Source organism: Musa acuminata, chromosome BXJ3-4 (assembly GCF_036884655.1).
Source record: "Musa acuminata AAA Group cultivar baxijiao chromosome BXJ3-4, Cavendish_Baxijiao_AAA, whole genome shotgun sequence".
In the NCBI taxonomy this organism is placed as follows: domain Eukaryota; kingdom Viridiplantae; phylum Streptophyta; class Magnoliopsida; order Zingiberales; family Musaceae; genus Musa; species Musa acuminata.
In genome coordinates, this window is record NC_088352.1 from 29,020,781 (window position 1) to 29,036,910 (window position 16,130).

A 16,130-nucleotide genomic window follows, 5' to 3' on the forward strand; every position below is an offset into this window, starting at 1 on the left:
CTTGTTTGTGTAATGATGCATGGAATTTCTCACTTGGTTAGACAACATCAATGTTTACCATGAAAGGCATGCCCCATTATCAACATCATTATAAAAACACTTACCACTAATAGTGTCAAAACTTGTATCTAGAAAACCAGGCTGTTTTTTACGAAATTCAAGCAATTTATCAGCAACTTCTACTTCTGTATATGCTATATTCTTAGAAATTTCCTCTTCAAGCCAAGCCCAAAATTCAGCTAAAGCAGCAGCATCTCTGCAAAAGAAAAAATACCATTACCTATCACATAAGTATCACTAATCTTTCACTCAGCATGATTATTAAAACAAAACTTTTAGAACATTGTTGGGTTATGCATTAGTTCTTGTTATCAACAGCAGTTAAACTCATACTAGTTCTTGTTATCAGAGGTTTTGAGCAACATTTCAAATTTCACAGCAAAAGGGAATGTTGGGTTATGCATTAGAACATTGTTGTGTACCAGCATGACATAGATCAACACTGTCCCATGCCCAAATCCATGGTTTTACAAAAAATAGTTCAAAAAGCTATCAATTATTTCATATAAACTAATGATAGCATGTAGATACATACACATTATTAAGACTGCACCATCAATCTTATTTATCATCCAATACATTTCCTGTCAATGTTGGATCAGATACAAGACACACAACAGAAAATAAGAAAGCCCTATGAAATCTTAGTGGCTTTTTTCTGGGACTCTCTTATGTCTCATTTAACACATTTATTGCATGTACAACAAAAGTCTAAGCACATATAAGTTCAGTAATAAATGCCATTATTTACATGTCTCAATATAATGACATGTATACTACCAGGAGACAACCAAATTACATAATTGCTGGGGAGTGTGAAAGCTAACCTTCATGGAAATATTCTGTAAGTAAAGCATAAAAAAATTCAAGCTAGAGAAACAGATCAAGCCAAAGAAACTAGGCAACAATTCCACAAACAACCAGTGGAAGAATCATTTTACTGATTCACAGGGAGTAGTACCATAAGGAACCTAATGTGATAAAAGTCTATGATGATAAAAGCATGGATACCTTTTAAGTAAGCACGTAAATATATCCAATGATTTATGTATCATGGTACACCATGTTTGCCAAGCAGCAAGACCCTGTCCAACTGGAGTTTAGTATGTGGATCATCCAATTCCGAATATCAAAAACCAGCCAACAGCAACTGAAAAACTTAAACAAGGAATCCCAGACACATGTAGAGAGCATAGTGCTCCTCATACTCCCATATTTCTCCTCCACCACCTCCCACCAATGTGGCCTGCAGTCCATCCCTCTCTCTCAGGCAAACACTCATACACCTTGCCAGTGATTTTAAAAGCGCTAGGCGCCAAAAGGCGCCAAGGTCCAAAAACGCCCGAGGCACTAGGCGCTCGCCCGAGCGAAGCGAGGCGCTAAAATATAAAAATATATAATATAATTAATAAATATAATTATTTAAAATTTTAAATAAAAATATGCTATTAAATTAAAAAAAATCTAAGATACAAAATCACAAAATTAATAACATTAAAATCAAAATAATATATTATTAATCTATTAATGAAAATTAATCATTTCAAAATTCAAATAAACTTAATATTAAGATTTAAGAGTTTACTGAGCAGTCTGAGCTTGACGGAGAAAGGAAGCAGCGTCGGCAGCGACGAGCGGCGGGGGGAAAAGGAAAGGGAGCGGGAGGCGCGAGTAGCGGGAGGGCTCGCGGGAGTCGCGAGCAGAGGGAGGGCTCGCGGCAGCTGGGAGGGCTTACGGGAGGCGCGAGCAGCGGGAGTCGTGAGCAGAGGGAAGGCTCGCGGGAGGGCTCGAGGGAGGCGCGAGTAGCGGGAAGGCTCGCGGGAGGGCTCACAGGAGACGCGAGCAGCGAGAGGGCTCGCAGGAGGCGCGAGCAGCGAGAGGGCTTGCGGGAGGCGCGAGCAGCGGGAAGGCTCGCGGGAGGCGCGAGCAGCGACAGCGTCAGCGGGAGCAGCGGCAGCGAGCGACGAGATCGCGATCGAGAGCGGCAGCGGCAGCAGGTTAGTGTTGGGTTAGGGTTAGGGTTGGGGTTATATCGGTTTAGTTGGTTCGATTGAACCAACTAACAACCGAACCAGGACCGAACCAGACCTAAAATTCTGGTTCGGTCGCCTTGGTTTACCCAGGCGCTCGCCCGAAGCGCCCAGCGCCTGGGCTCGGGCGAGCGCCCAGGCGGCGCCTGTTTGAAGCGTGCCGCCTGGGACATTAGCGAGGCGCTCGGGCCTCGCCTCGCCTCGCCCGAGCGCCTAGGCGAGCGCCTTTTACAATCACTGCACCTTGCCAGCCAATGATCAATGAGGCTTCTACCACAACATGGGAAGAATAACCTATTCCTTTTTTATTACTTTTTCTTATTGATACAATCAATATTGGCCAAGTATATGACCAACACCCACAAGCCATATTGATCAGTCTAGGCTCTAATATGAGATATGGTATTAGACTTATATCCTTGAATACATAATCTTACACGTTATTGTTCTGTTATGCTCTTCTATGATGTAAGAGAACATCAAATAAACCATAATAAAGATTAAAGAAAAGTGAACTGGAAATAAATAACAAAAATACAGGCAAAGAGAAATTCAAAGAGCGACAATGGAGGAGTCTAACATACTAATTCCACTAATGAAACTTCTTCTGAGGTTTCAACATTTTGTTACCAAAAATCACAGAGGAATCAGAAGACCACAAAAGCCTAAAGCAATTGTTGACACACTTGAAAGATCACAGACAGTACCAAATTGGTACTGTGTGTGAATATTCATGCAATCTTCACCATCCATCACTGGAACATTTTCTCACTAAGAAACAGGTGCTTGTAATGCACGTTCTAAGACCAAAAGGACCAAAAACGAATTCAGCAAAATTTATGACCAACTGGATGTCAATCGCTAGACCCAGGTCCTATGAAAGACAAGTTTAGACAAAGAAAGCCTCACCTAAAGAGCCCAAATGTTAGTTGATGGGCAGAATGATTCAAAAGAGGATCGTAGATAACTACAACTGTTGAAGACAATAGTCAGCAAGCTCTCTCAGGTGCCAAATAAATGAGGAATTGTTAAAAGAAGTAGCAATGTTATAGCTACATCAATACTTTCACAGGTGTACTTCTATTTGTCACAATGAAGCATAGACATAAAACAAATTGATGGCATTTGCACATCATCATAAAACTTTCTAATCAAAGTAAAATAAAAAATAAGGAATGAGGATGTCAAAGTTAACGTAACTTAGTTAAACCATATATACAATTTATATGTTACAGAAATCTATTGAACAATTCCAAAGCTAAACGTAGCTTTAAGTTAACTGGGTCTCAGGGAAAAAAAAAATTAAGTTTTGACTTTCAAGTTTCAACCAAAACTTCAAAGAGTGCTTGCAACAAAGTTTATACTCAGCCTTTGGTTCTTAAAATAAAAAAATACTTTACATCTCAAAACAAACCCAGATAACTCACTCAACATTGGCAACATAATCTGTAATCAATTTAGCCCCTCCAAACTGACTCATGTAATTAGCTTATATTGTCCTTGGCAGGAACTAAATGTGCTGGCAGGGTGATGTAGAACAGAGAGAGAAGTAGAGAGAGAGAGCAAGAGAGGAGAGGAAGAGACTAGAACAAAGAAGATGTAAGTTTTTTCATTCAAATCTAAACTGGTTCATCCATTGAGAAGCACTATTATTTCTCAAGGTTTAGGAGCCTTAGTACAATCAATGAACGTAATGATTCCAAGAGTAACTTTGTCACGACCAAACCAAATGGGATAACTGGCATGTTAACTTCGTTGAGCCAAACCATTGGCCAAAATATTTATGCTGAAGTTGACAATAGTACACCCATCAAACCCTTGTAAATTAATCTTAGTCTTGTCTACTTTTGATGTGGGACTAATTACGGTGTAACAATCTCCCCAACTCAAAGGCTTGATGTTCTCATCAAGACCTAACATAGTTAAGATCAAACCCTAATATGGTGCATGTGAGGCATAGCCCATTGGTAAATCTACGTCGTGACGTGTCCTTTGACCCCATCCATAAGTAACCCTTTCCTGCTCGAAGTCCCTCAATATGCCCCAATACTAACCTAGCTCTGATACCAATTGTCACGACCCGATCTGATGGGATAAATGGCTTGTTAGCTTCATTAAGTCAAACTACTAACATTGACAAAAATGCTTAAGCTGAAGTTGCTAGTAGTACACCCCTTAGTCGTTTGTGAGTCAACCTTCGTCTTGTCCACTTCCGATAAGGAACTAACTACGATGTTACAAACCTTCTAGACTTCCTCTTTTGACTTTTAGAGAATTTGTATATCTTTTGAAAACCCAAAAATATGGCTTCTAAGAGACCTAAATAGTTTTAAAAAGCTCATCACACTTAAAAAGAAAACGAGAATGCACTAAAAACAAGAGAGAGTTCCAATGGTAACACTTCAAAAAGACAAAAGATTCTTCAATTTTCCATATAACTCTTAAGGTTTCTAGAACAACTAATTAATGACCTTTTGTTGATTTCTTTGCCTAAAATAAACCTAGATGATTCTTCATCATTCTCTCTCGGTGCAAAGTCATGAAGTTCCTCCAAATTAATCTGTGGTATCGGAAGCTGGATGATCATGCCACTTGATAAGAAAATGTCGAATGATGCTAGTAATAGATGTAGCAAGATAGACATCAAGAATAGCCTCTACGTCATCCCTGTGTTGTGAGAGTCGGTGCCATGGGAGGATTGTTCACGATAGTTTCCATCTTGGACCTCTTGATAGATGTGACTAAAGTCCAGATATTGGGTACACTCTTTTTTCATACGCTTCAATCCCATGGCCTTGATACTCGTGGAATATTGGATTGTAGAAGCTCAACTAAGGGTATCGATAGCCTTGTTTTGAGCATCAGCACATTGCTTAATTATAAAAGAGTATTTATTAAGAAACTCAACCCACTTGTATTGAGTGCCTCGGCAACCTTATTTTGAGCGTTAGAACAATACTTAATTACAAAATAGTATTCATTGAGAAACTTAACCCGTTTGGCATTGAACTTTGTTTTAGCATTTAAGTACCTTAGGGCTTAGTGATCAAACAATAAGACAAACTCCTGGAGCGGAAGGTACTATCACCAATTCCTAAGACATTATTTTGCATGGTTAAATAATGTTAGATAACATTGTTTTGCATGGTCGAGTTTCTCGTTGAAAAAGGTGATAAGCGGACCCTCTTGACTTAGAATTCCTCCCATACCTATATTAGAGGCATCATAAGTCACTGTAAAGGGTTTACTAAAGTCGGGGTGCCTACAAACAAAAACGGTAGTCATTCTTGTTTTGATATTAGCAAAGGCCTTGGTAGCGATCAAGGTCTAGAAAAACTCTACCTTCTTTAGATAATCAATGATAGGTGCCCTGATAGAACTAAATCCTCTAATGAAGATCCTATAAAAGGAGACTAATCCATAGAAACTTCAAATCTCAAAAAGGATTTTATGCTCAAGCCACTCTAAAATGGCATGGATCTTTTCTGACTCAATGGCAACACCTTGGGCAAAAACGATGAGGCCTAGGAATGAGACATGTTTGCCTGAATGAGTAATTTTTATATTAATATATAGTTTAGCAGCTTGAAGAGTGGTAAGAACCTATCGAAGATGTCCTAAATGTTCGACATCCTAAATTAGTTCTTTCATCTTACTAAAGATCAAGATCGTCAAAGTAGACTATAACAAATTTACCTATGTAGGGTTATAGATTTTGATTCATGAGGCAAATGAAAATGCTCAAAGCGTTGGATAGACCAAAGGGCATGACTAACCATTCATATAGACCATCTTGAGTCTTGAATATTGTTTTATTCGTCTTCAAATCTAATACAAATGTAGTGGTATCCACTTCTTAGGTCATGTTTGGAAAATCAACTTAATCCAACACGAATCTAGCGTATCCTCAAGTCAAGGAATCAAGAAGCGATATTGGATTGTTATTAATTTAGGGGAGTTCACCTTTGAAATGATAAGGGACTAAGCGCTGGTCTTCAAGTTCCCTGCTTGAGAGTCTTGTTTCGGGTGCGAGTACCATTGATAGTGTAGGCGATGAGTGTTTTTCTGTATTTGTTGAATCCGTTAAGTCGACTTTAATAGAATAATGGCATGTTCCAATTTCATCTACAGTTTCATCAAGATCTTATGGTTCTATGATAGATGAAATTACTGTTTCACTCGTCCTCGGCGCATTAGGGAGTTCTTAGTCCAGTGAGTTCCTGTCTTCATCATCTGAAAGGATTGTTTGGGGAAGATTAGGTTACTGGAAGGGATGGTGTACCTTTACTCAAATATATCCCTTTGTTGATCGCCTGACTATCAACAACATACTTCAAGAACTATCTTTCTTAGGGGTTAAAAAGGTAGGGACAACGTAAGGACCAAAGCTGTATCACACAAATCCTTTAGCCCAAAAGTTCTTCAAACTTGCCAGTTTAAATCAACTATCTCTTTAGGATTCAGCCTAGAATGTGAGAAATTTATGAGCTATGATCTTGAGACAAGGTCAAATCACATTGGATTTCCCGTAATGTCACAGCCTTAGTTGGAATTGCCTAAGGCGTGAGACACCCTTGCGGCAAAGACGCGAAATTAGATTGCGTTGCCTAAGTCGCGAGGCACCCTTGCAGCAAAGACGCGAACTTAGCTTACGTTGCCTAAGTCACGCTTTGCCCTTGCGATTTGCGTCCGCAAAGATCAGCCCACTCGCAACCTCTCGTAGGTCCCGAAGGACCTGTAAAAAGAGAAAGTTGATTAGTTCGAAGAACAAGCGTCGGACAAGTCCCGATGTCTCGCGAAAAGGGGAAGCTTTACAAGCAATTCAGCGAGCACCTTGCGTGCATAAGAGAAAAGAGGGAGAGGGAGAAAATAAGGACTTTAGAAGGTTGAACGAATAGCTGCAAATCCACAAACAATTGCTCACCAGGTGCCAGGCGTGACAACAAGTTCCCGTCAAGGTAACGTGCGAACTTGCGAAAGGTTATTCAATGCCCGACACTATACCGAAGCCTCATCCAGCCCTATGCCACCTGGGGGGTTCCAGGGTGCTGAGATGGCTGACGTTTCGCGTGCAGCAGTGGGCTGCAGAAATCAACTCGTGGCACGCGAAAATGGAGATGTTTTGGGGCTGTTTTGCTCGGTTCGGTGAGAGGTTGCACTGTAGCGGTGCAACTTGTTCGAACTTATATTTTTACAAGCAAAAGGACTTAAAACCAAGCCAAAACATGCTACCAAGCAGCTGTACATGTAGATTAGAGCGACGAACGGTTCATTGAACGGAGTTGTTGCGGGTGTGCGACGATCGTTCGTGACATTCTCCCCCACTCAAACTGTCGACGCCCTCATCGACGATTGTTGATAGTTGTTGATGATTGCTTCTTCATGTCATAGGGCGTCTTCAGGCTCCCAACTGGCTTCAATTCGGGGAAGCTTTCGCCACTTCACCAAGTACTCGGTCTGCTCAGCTCCAGTGGGTAGCTTTATCTTGCGGTCCGCTAAAATGGTTTCAACTCGCTTCTCATAGGAGGCTGTGGTGGGGGGTAGTCGAGTTGGAACACTTCGGAAAGCATCTTACGGATCCGAGTGGTAGGCTTTCAAGTAGTTGGCGTGAAGAACATCGTGAATTTTGAACCACGCCGACAGCTGTAACTTGTAGGAGACATTGCCCACCCTGCTGATAATTAGAAAGGGCCCTTCATACTTGCGCACCAATCCTTTATGTACTTTATTCCTAAAGAATTGGAGTGATGCTGGTTGGAGCTTAACCAACACCAAATTGTCGATCTTGAACACTTACGGTCGCCTTCCCAAGTCTGCCCACTTCTTCATTCTTTTTACCGCCTTCTCGAAGTAAGCCCGTGCAATATCTGCATTTCGGTGCCACTCCCATGCAAAGTGGTAGGCTGACGGACTACTCCCAGTATACCCAATTACCATGGTGTGAGGAGTTGACGGTTGTTTCCCTGTAATGATCTCGAAGGGGCTTTTGTTGGATGCAAAGTTCCGCTGCAAGTTGTAGGAGAATTGGGCAATGTCCAACAACTTTACCCAATCTCGTTGGTTGGCACTCACATAGTGCCGAAGATATTGTTCTAGGTCCTTTCAGTCTGGCCATCCGTCTAGGGGTGGAGACTTGTGGAGAAGTATAACTTCGACCCCAACAATTTGAATAGCTCGGTCCAAAATCGTCCCAAGAACCAAGCGTCTCGATCACTGATGATATTGTGCAGGACTCCCCAATACTTCACCACATCCTTCATCATCGGCCGCCTCTTCTGCTGAACAATGTAGAGGAGCAACAATGAGAGTTGCATACTTAGAAAATCGATCAACCACCACGAGTATCGATCCGAGTCTCCCTACTACGGGCAAGCTTGATATGAAGTCCAAGGAAATGCTCTCCCACAGTCTTTCTGGTACAGGCAACGACTCCAAAAGTCCCACCGGCTTTCGTTGCTCCACCTTGTCTTGTTGGCAAGTGAGGCACGTTCGAACATATTCCTCCACATCAGTCCTCATCTTCGGCCAATAGAAGGCCCTCTCCACGAGAGCCAATGTTCTATAAATGCCTGGATGTCCAGCCCAAAGGGAATCGTGACACTCTCTTAAGAGTTCACGTCTCAGATTATTCACTCGAGGAACATAAACCCTATTCCCTTTGGTGTAAACGAGTCCCTCCTGGACCCAAAACCGTCGTGCCTTGCCTTCTTTAATGAGTTGTATCAGGGCTTCTGCCTGGGGATCACTGTACAGTCCATCCTTGATCCTGGAAAGGAAGTTGGAGTGCAACTGACTTGCTTGGCCTTTTGTTAGAACCCTTGCAGATTCTAAACTTGGGGTTGATCTCTTTAGGGGATCGGCCTCCTTAGAACTCTATAGGGGTTCCTCCCTCCAAGTTGCTGCTCAAAGGCTGCAGAAAAGATTCATCTATTGCTTATCAAAAGAGGAGGAATACATGGCTATTTATAGGGTTTCTAAACCCTAACTCCTAATAGGACTCCTACTCAAGACTCCTACTTATAACCAACTCCTAATAGGACTTCTACTCAAGACTCCTATTCCTTTACAACTCCTAATTCATCTCTAAGAAACAACCTCCTAACCCTAGCCGGCCTCTTCACCTCTTTAATAGGGGTCGGCTTAGGTAGGTTTTACATGAATGTACATCTCAATTAGGACTCTCCTAGCTAAAGTCCTAACAAACCCGCCCTCTTCAAATCAGCCTTGTCCTCGAGGCTGACGATTCATGAATTTTGGGAATTTGATCTTCAAGTCGTCATAGTTCTCCCAAGTGGCATCTTCTGTTGGTAGGTTCGCCCACTGTATTAGCACTTCAGTAGTGGGTCGTCGTCGTCGAGTTACGATCCGTCGATCAATAATGGCACTTGGCTGGGTCTGAAGTTCTCCTTGGGTAGTCATATTTGGTGGGTGGCTTTGGGCTGTCTCCAAGCACCTATTTATAACTTCCGTTTGGCCGTCGGTTTGTGGGTGATATGTCGTACTCCTTTACAATTTAGTACCCTACATATGGAATAACTTTATCCAAAATCTGCTCGTGAAGATGCAAGTAGAATTTATCATAAGCACAATGCATCCCTTATAGTGTAATTCATTTGAGTCCCAATTGTAATAAGCCACGGAGCTTGGTGCTTCATCCAATTTTTTTTATGATCTTACTGGTCTCCGAATCTTCTTGTCATTCCATCTTAATATCCTCAAGGAAGTCACTAGTCGAAAGTGAAATGGCCAAAAATTCAGCTTGCTTAAGCAGTCGTAAAAGCGCATCTGCAACAACATTCTCTTTCCCCTTTTTGTAAGTTATTTTATAATCATATCCAAGAACCTTTGTTACCCATTTTTGCTGCTTGGGGGAAGATATCTTCTGCTCCAAGAAATATTTTAGGCTTTTATGGTCGGTCTTGATTTGAAAGCATCGCCTGATCAAGTACGATCTCCACCTCGTTGCTGCGTGCACAATGGCGAGCATCTCCTTATCATATGTTAATATGTTTTGATAGGGGGGAGACAATGCCTTGTTAATATATGTGAGTGGTCGACCATCTTGCATGAGAACGTCTCCCATTCTATCTCCAGATGCATCGGCCTCAATGATGAAGGGTCGGTTGAAATCTGGTAGCGCTAACACCGGCATCGTCGTCATGGCTGCCTTAAGTATGTCGAAGGCAGCAGAGGCTTTATCCGACCATTGGAAGGCATTATTTTTCAGTAGAGGAGTGAGTGTTGCACTGATCTTACGGTAGTAGCCTATTAAACCCAGAAAGCCATGTAGCAATTTTATGTTCCTCGGGGTAGGCCAATTTTGTATTGCTCCAATTTTGAAGGGGTCCACCGTCACACCTTCCTCTGATATGATATGCCCAAGATATTCCACCTTTTGTTGAAGAAAGCAAAAATTCGTAATGACCATTGTGTGTTCGAAAGGTGAATTTCGGTATGACTTCTTCGTACACTCGTATTTGATGATACCAGGATCAAAGGTCCAGCTTTGTGAAGATTTGTGCTCCCTTTCATCTAGCAATTCATCTACTAGTGGAATAAGGTATTTATCCTTGATGGTTTTGTCATTGCGAGCTCGGTAATCAACGCATATTCGCCATGTTTCATCCTTCTTGCGTACAAGTAGCACCGGTGAAGAGTAGAGGTTGCAACTGGCCGAATAACTCCTGTTTCGAGCATCTCTTTTATAATTTTTTCTATTTCATCCTTCTGGAGATGTAGATACTGATATGGCCAAGTATTTGCTGGAGGTTTGCCTGAAAGAATCATTATATAATGATCATGCCGATGGGTAAGAGGTAGGTTGTGCGATTCGTCAAATATATCTGAAAATTCAGCAAGCAAAGGAAGTAGGTTTGGATCTTCAAATTCTATTAGCTCTCCCTTAGTTTGCTGCTCAAGTTGTACCAAAAATCTGCTGCATGCTTTATGCAAAACCTTCTCCATTTGTTGTGTGGAGATCGTCGTTATGTCACCCCCACGTTTCCCGTTCAGTATCACCTGTTTCTCCTTACTGTAAAATTTCATAATTAGTTGCATAAAATTCCAAGAAATATCACCTAATGTCATCAACCATTTAATTATGAGCATGGCCTTATGATCATCAAGAGGGAGAAGGAAGAAATATGCAATTATCTCTTGGTAAGGCCTCATGATCAGCAACAATTTCCCTTGCGGGCGCCTACGATCATACTTCAAAATCCATCCATCGGCGATCTTAACGTCAAACCTGTTGTAATTCTTAATAGGTAAAGTCATCTGGACAGTAACCTTACTGTTTAGAAAGTTATTAGTACTGCCTGTGTCGATGAGAACAGTGATTGGTTGTTGTTTAAGAAGGCCTCCGACTTTCATCGTTTGCAGGTTTGAGTAGCCGGCTAATGCATGTACCGTAACTTTAGTCGGTTGTAGCTCTTCTTCTGCATCTTCTTCTTCATGTTCAAGGCTCTCTTCTGAATGTTCAATGACCTCTTTTTCTATTGGTTCAATCATAAGAAGTCTTCCTTTACTACAGCGATGCTCACAGCTCCACGGCTCGTCACAATGCCAACATAACCCCTTTGCATATCGCTCTCGAAGCTCTTCTCTTGTTAACCTCTTTGGTGTAGGGACTTGGTCGACAATAGGGGGGGCTGAGGGCTTCAATATTGCTGGTTGAGGAGTGACCCTAGTCCTTCGAGCTTCATAGTTCAATTGCTCCTCTTGATGTCGTGCGAAACAGATGGCTGCCATAAGAGTGTACGGTTGTCGTGCTTTAACTTCTCCTCGGATCTCCGGCTTTAAGCCCTCAATGAAGGCCCTCAATAGCTGTTTTTGAGACCAATCACGAGTTTGATTAGATAACCTTTCAAACCTGGTTTGGTACTCCTGAATGGTGGAGGTTTGTCGGATCTTTGCTAGTTGTTCGTCAATATTCTCGTAATCGGTTGGTCTGAAGCGAATCAGTAGTCCTTCTTTGAATTGTCGCCATGAAAGGACTCCATAAGTATGTTCAAACAAGTCAAACCACTGTATAGCATCCCCTTCAAGATGTATAGCTGCAATTTTCACCATAGATGCATCCACGGTTTTGTGGTACCGAAAATATCGCTCCGCGCGCGAGATCCAACCAATCGGGTCTCCTTCTTCCCATCTAGGGAAGTCCACTCTCATGCATGGATAGTTAGGGTCAATCATAGAGCCTCCCCTCCCTTGGAAGTCATCTCTTCGGGCTTGGTGCGATTGGGTAAAGCTCTCTCCTTGATATGATTTCTTCGGGTTTAGTGGTCGACCCAATCTGAGTTCGGTAAAGAGAGTCCGAATCTTATCCTCCATTCATGCCTCCAAAGCATCGAATTTAGCATTGATTGCCTCCTTGGATGCCATAGTATATGCCCCCAAATCTATGATGTTAAGATCTCTCTTTTGTTGTTGGGTTAAAGGCATGTATATGTTGAGAGAATTGATGGTTGAAAGGGTTGGTGGATTGGTGGATGTAGGCTGCGGTTTAGGCTTGTTTTGTGGTTGTTTTTGGTGCAATTTGAGGGTGTGGTTTGGTAGAGTTTTAGGGCTGTGGATGAATGTTTTGGATCTATGGTAAATGGCAGCGAAGGTTTGATAGAAATCAGTGGAAGTTGCAGCAAGTATGTGCTGTCTTGTAAGAGCAGAATTGTCGTCGAAGAAACAGTAGTTTCTCGACATAATTTCCACCAAAAACTTGAGAGAATTAAGGAGGGAATTGATAGCAAAATCACAGTTTATATGACAGCAAGGATATCTAATTTAATCAAAAAAATTTCGGCAGTATAACAGCAAGAAAATTGGTGTAAGTTACGATTGCAGAATTCTCGTCGAAAAATTTCAGAGGTCTACGACGAAAATTTGCAGCAACACAAAATCGTTTTTAGAGATGAATTTCTCAATAAATCAATCTTAGATGGAAGCCAAGATGATCTATGAAGTGTATAAAAAATTTCATTCAAAAAAGATTTCAAATATATGGGTTAAGGCAACAATATGCGGTTGAAATTTTCTACAGCATAGATTTTCAAGTGTAGTATATTGGACATAAAAGATCAATAGTTTATATTAAGAATTTTTCGATGAAACCAAAGGGAAATCTACTGTTAGGAAGTGTCAAAGATGTCATAAAAATTTCGTAGAAATTTACAGAGAAAAAGCACAGTAGCCAGATCAAACTAACGGTGCTATACGATTGGAATTCTGCAATATATCTTTCGTCGTAGAGATGAAAACTTTATGACGAAAAGTTTATGCAGAAATATATGAATAATTTTTTTGGGATTTTCAAATAAGGATAACTAAATTACAGCAGCAGTAAGGTAGGAAACCAGAACCTGTTGCAATTCATGGAGAGATCAAAAGATTATCCGTGGTGGTGGAGATGATGGCGAAATTTGGCAACGATCTTTTAAGCAATTATGGGAATTGCTTTGGGCGGTTGTGGAGGGTTGATGGATGGCTGTGGAAGGGCAGCGAGATGCCAAGAACGCTGCTCTGATACCAGGTGTTAAAACCCTTGCAGATTCTAAACTTGGGGTTGATCTCTTTAGGGGATCGGCCTCCTTGGAACTCTATAGGGGTTCCTCCCTCCAAGTTGCTGCTCAAACGCTACAGAAAAGATTCATCTATTTCTTATCAAAAGAGGAGGAATACATGGCTATTTATAGGGTTTCTAAACCCTAACTCCTAATAGGACTCCTACTCAAGACTCCTACTTATAACCAACTCCTAATAGGACTTCTACTCAAGACTCTTATTCCTTTACAACTCCTAATTCATCTCTAAGAAACAACCTCCTAACCCTAGCCGGCCTCTTCACCTCTTTAATAGGGGTCGGCTTAGGTAGGTTTTACATGAATGTCCATCTCAATTAGGACTCTCCTAGCTAGAGTCCTAACACCTTTGCCCTTCAATTGTACGGCATTCACATGCTCCACTTTTCGACTCAATGCATCGGCCACGACATTCGCCTTTCCGGGCTTATACTCCATTGACATATCAAACTCAGCCAGGAAGTCCTACCATCGTACTTGCTTTAAGGTGAGTTTCTTCTGAGTTTGGAAATAGCTCAAAGCAAGGTCTGCCGTGCCGTACTGTACCATACCGGCGTTTCGACCCGAGCTCAGTACCGGTACGGTACGGTATACCGCTCGGTACACCCAGGTGTACCGAGCACTGTAGCACTGCTACAGTGCTCTGCTACAGTGCGGGCCGGTACAGGGCGGTCCGCGTACCGCTTGCCTGTCGGACCGGTATGTACCGCCCATACCAGGCGGTACGATCCGGTACAACAGACCTTGGCTCAAAGCAATGTTGTCTATCCTTAGTACAAATCGCGATCCAAGAAGGTAGTGTCGCCAAACTCGTAGACAGTGGATCACTACTGTCATCTCCTTTTCATGCACCGGATACCGCCGCTCGGTCTCGCTGAGTTTGCGGCTCTCGTAGGCCACCGAATGACCCTCCTACATGAGTACTCCCCCAATAGCGAAGTCTGAAGCATCTGTATGGACTTCGAAGGGCTCCTCATAGTCTGGCAATTTGAGCACCGGTTCTTCCAACACAGCAGCCTTCAGATCTTGGAATGCAATTTCACATTTATCAGACCACCTCCAAGGCTGCTCCTTCAGCAACTCCGTCAATGGAGTTGCACGCTTCGAATACCCCGCTATAAAGCGTCAATAGTAGTTGACGAAGCCAAGGAAGAATTTCAACTCAAGCACCTTCTTTGGAGTTCGCCATTCCGCAACCGCTTGCACCTTTGATTTGTCCATCCGAATGGAGTCATTACCGATTCGATGCCCCAAGAATAAGATCTCTGTTTGAGCAAAGTAGCATTTCTCCCTTTTCACGAACAAAGTGTTCTCCCTGAGAACCTTGAAGATTGTCCGAAGGTGCTTGACATGCTCCTCGAGCGTTTGATTGTAGACGACGATATCGTCTACGTAGACGACCACAAACTTATCCAAATACTCCTTGAATGGCTGGTTCATGAGAGTGCAGAACGTGGCCGGTACGTTGGTTAAGCCGAAAGGCATCATCAGGAACTCAAACGCTCCATACCTGATTACGCAGGTAGTCTTCTCTTCGTCGCCTTCAGCAATGCGCACCTGCCAATACCCCGACCGAAGGTCGAGTTTTGAGAAATACTTAGCATTGCCCAACTGGTCGAACAAGTCCGCGATGAGCGGGATGGGATACTTGTTCTTCACCGTCACTTTGTTGAGGGCTCGGTAATCGACGCATGGTTGGAGGCTCCCATCTTGTTTCTTCTAGAAAAGAACTGGAGCTCCGAATGGTGCTTTAGAGCTGCGAATGAGACCACCGCTTAGCAGTTCACCTAACTGTTTTCTCAGTTCTGCCAACTCTGGCGGGGGCATGCAGTAGGGTGGTCTCGCTGGAGGCTTCACTCTTGGCTCCAGCTCGATGTTATGATCCACGCCTCTGCGTGGCGGAAGAGTCTTCGGCAACTCGGGTGGCATAACGTCATTGAACTCTTTCAGGACGTTCGCCACCACAGCAGGTTCATGAGTGGCCTTCTCGTCGAGTGGCTCTAGCTTCATAGCAGCCACTAATGTCAGTTCGCCTTTTCGTACCCCTTTCTTCAGTTGTAATACCGATATATGTTGGGGTTCCTTAGTTCCCCTCCGAGAGACAGGAACCACACAAGGGTCATCACCTCCCATCACACATAGGGAGTTAAGGAACGGCATTGGCACCAACTTCATCACATGCATAAACTTCATTCCAAGAATCACTTGGAAGTCATCTAGTGGCACCACCATCATGTTTATGCTCCCGCTCCATGTTCCGATCTTGATAGGAACTCTCTTTGCCAACCCGGAGATTCGCCTAGCCTCCGAGTTCACCGCCTTCATTCGACTCGGGCTCTTCTTCAAGATCAGCCCAAGTCGTTTTGCTTCTCGATCGACAATAAAATTGTGGGTAGCGCCCGTGTCCACTATTGCACAGGTCGTTTGGCCATTGAGCTTAATGTCTACGTACATCAGCTCGCCACTA

The 16,130-nt window shown here is 42.8% G+C and overlaps 1 protein-coding gene across 1 annotated transcript in view; it reads right to left on the minus strand.

Moving 5' to 3' along the window:
* LOC135636634 (aminopeptidase P2-like) overlaps nucleotides 1-16,130 on the minus strand; it is a 64,872-nt gene that overhangs the window by 22,065 nt on the left and 26,677 nt on the right. The window contains exon 7 of the mRNA XM_065148505.1: nucleotides 105-256. Coding sequence (XP_065004577.1) covers nucleotides 105-256 — 152 coding nt within the window. The remainder of the gene's footprint in view (nucleotides 1-104; nucleotides 257-16,130) is intronic.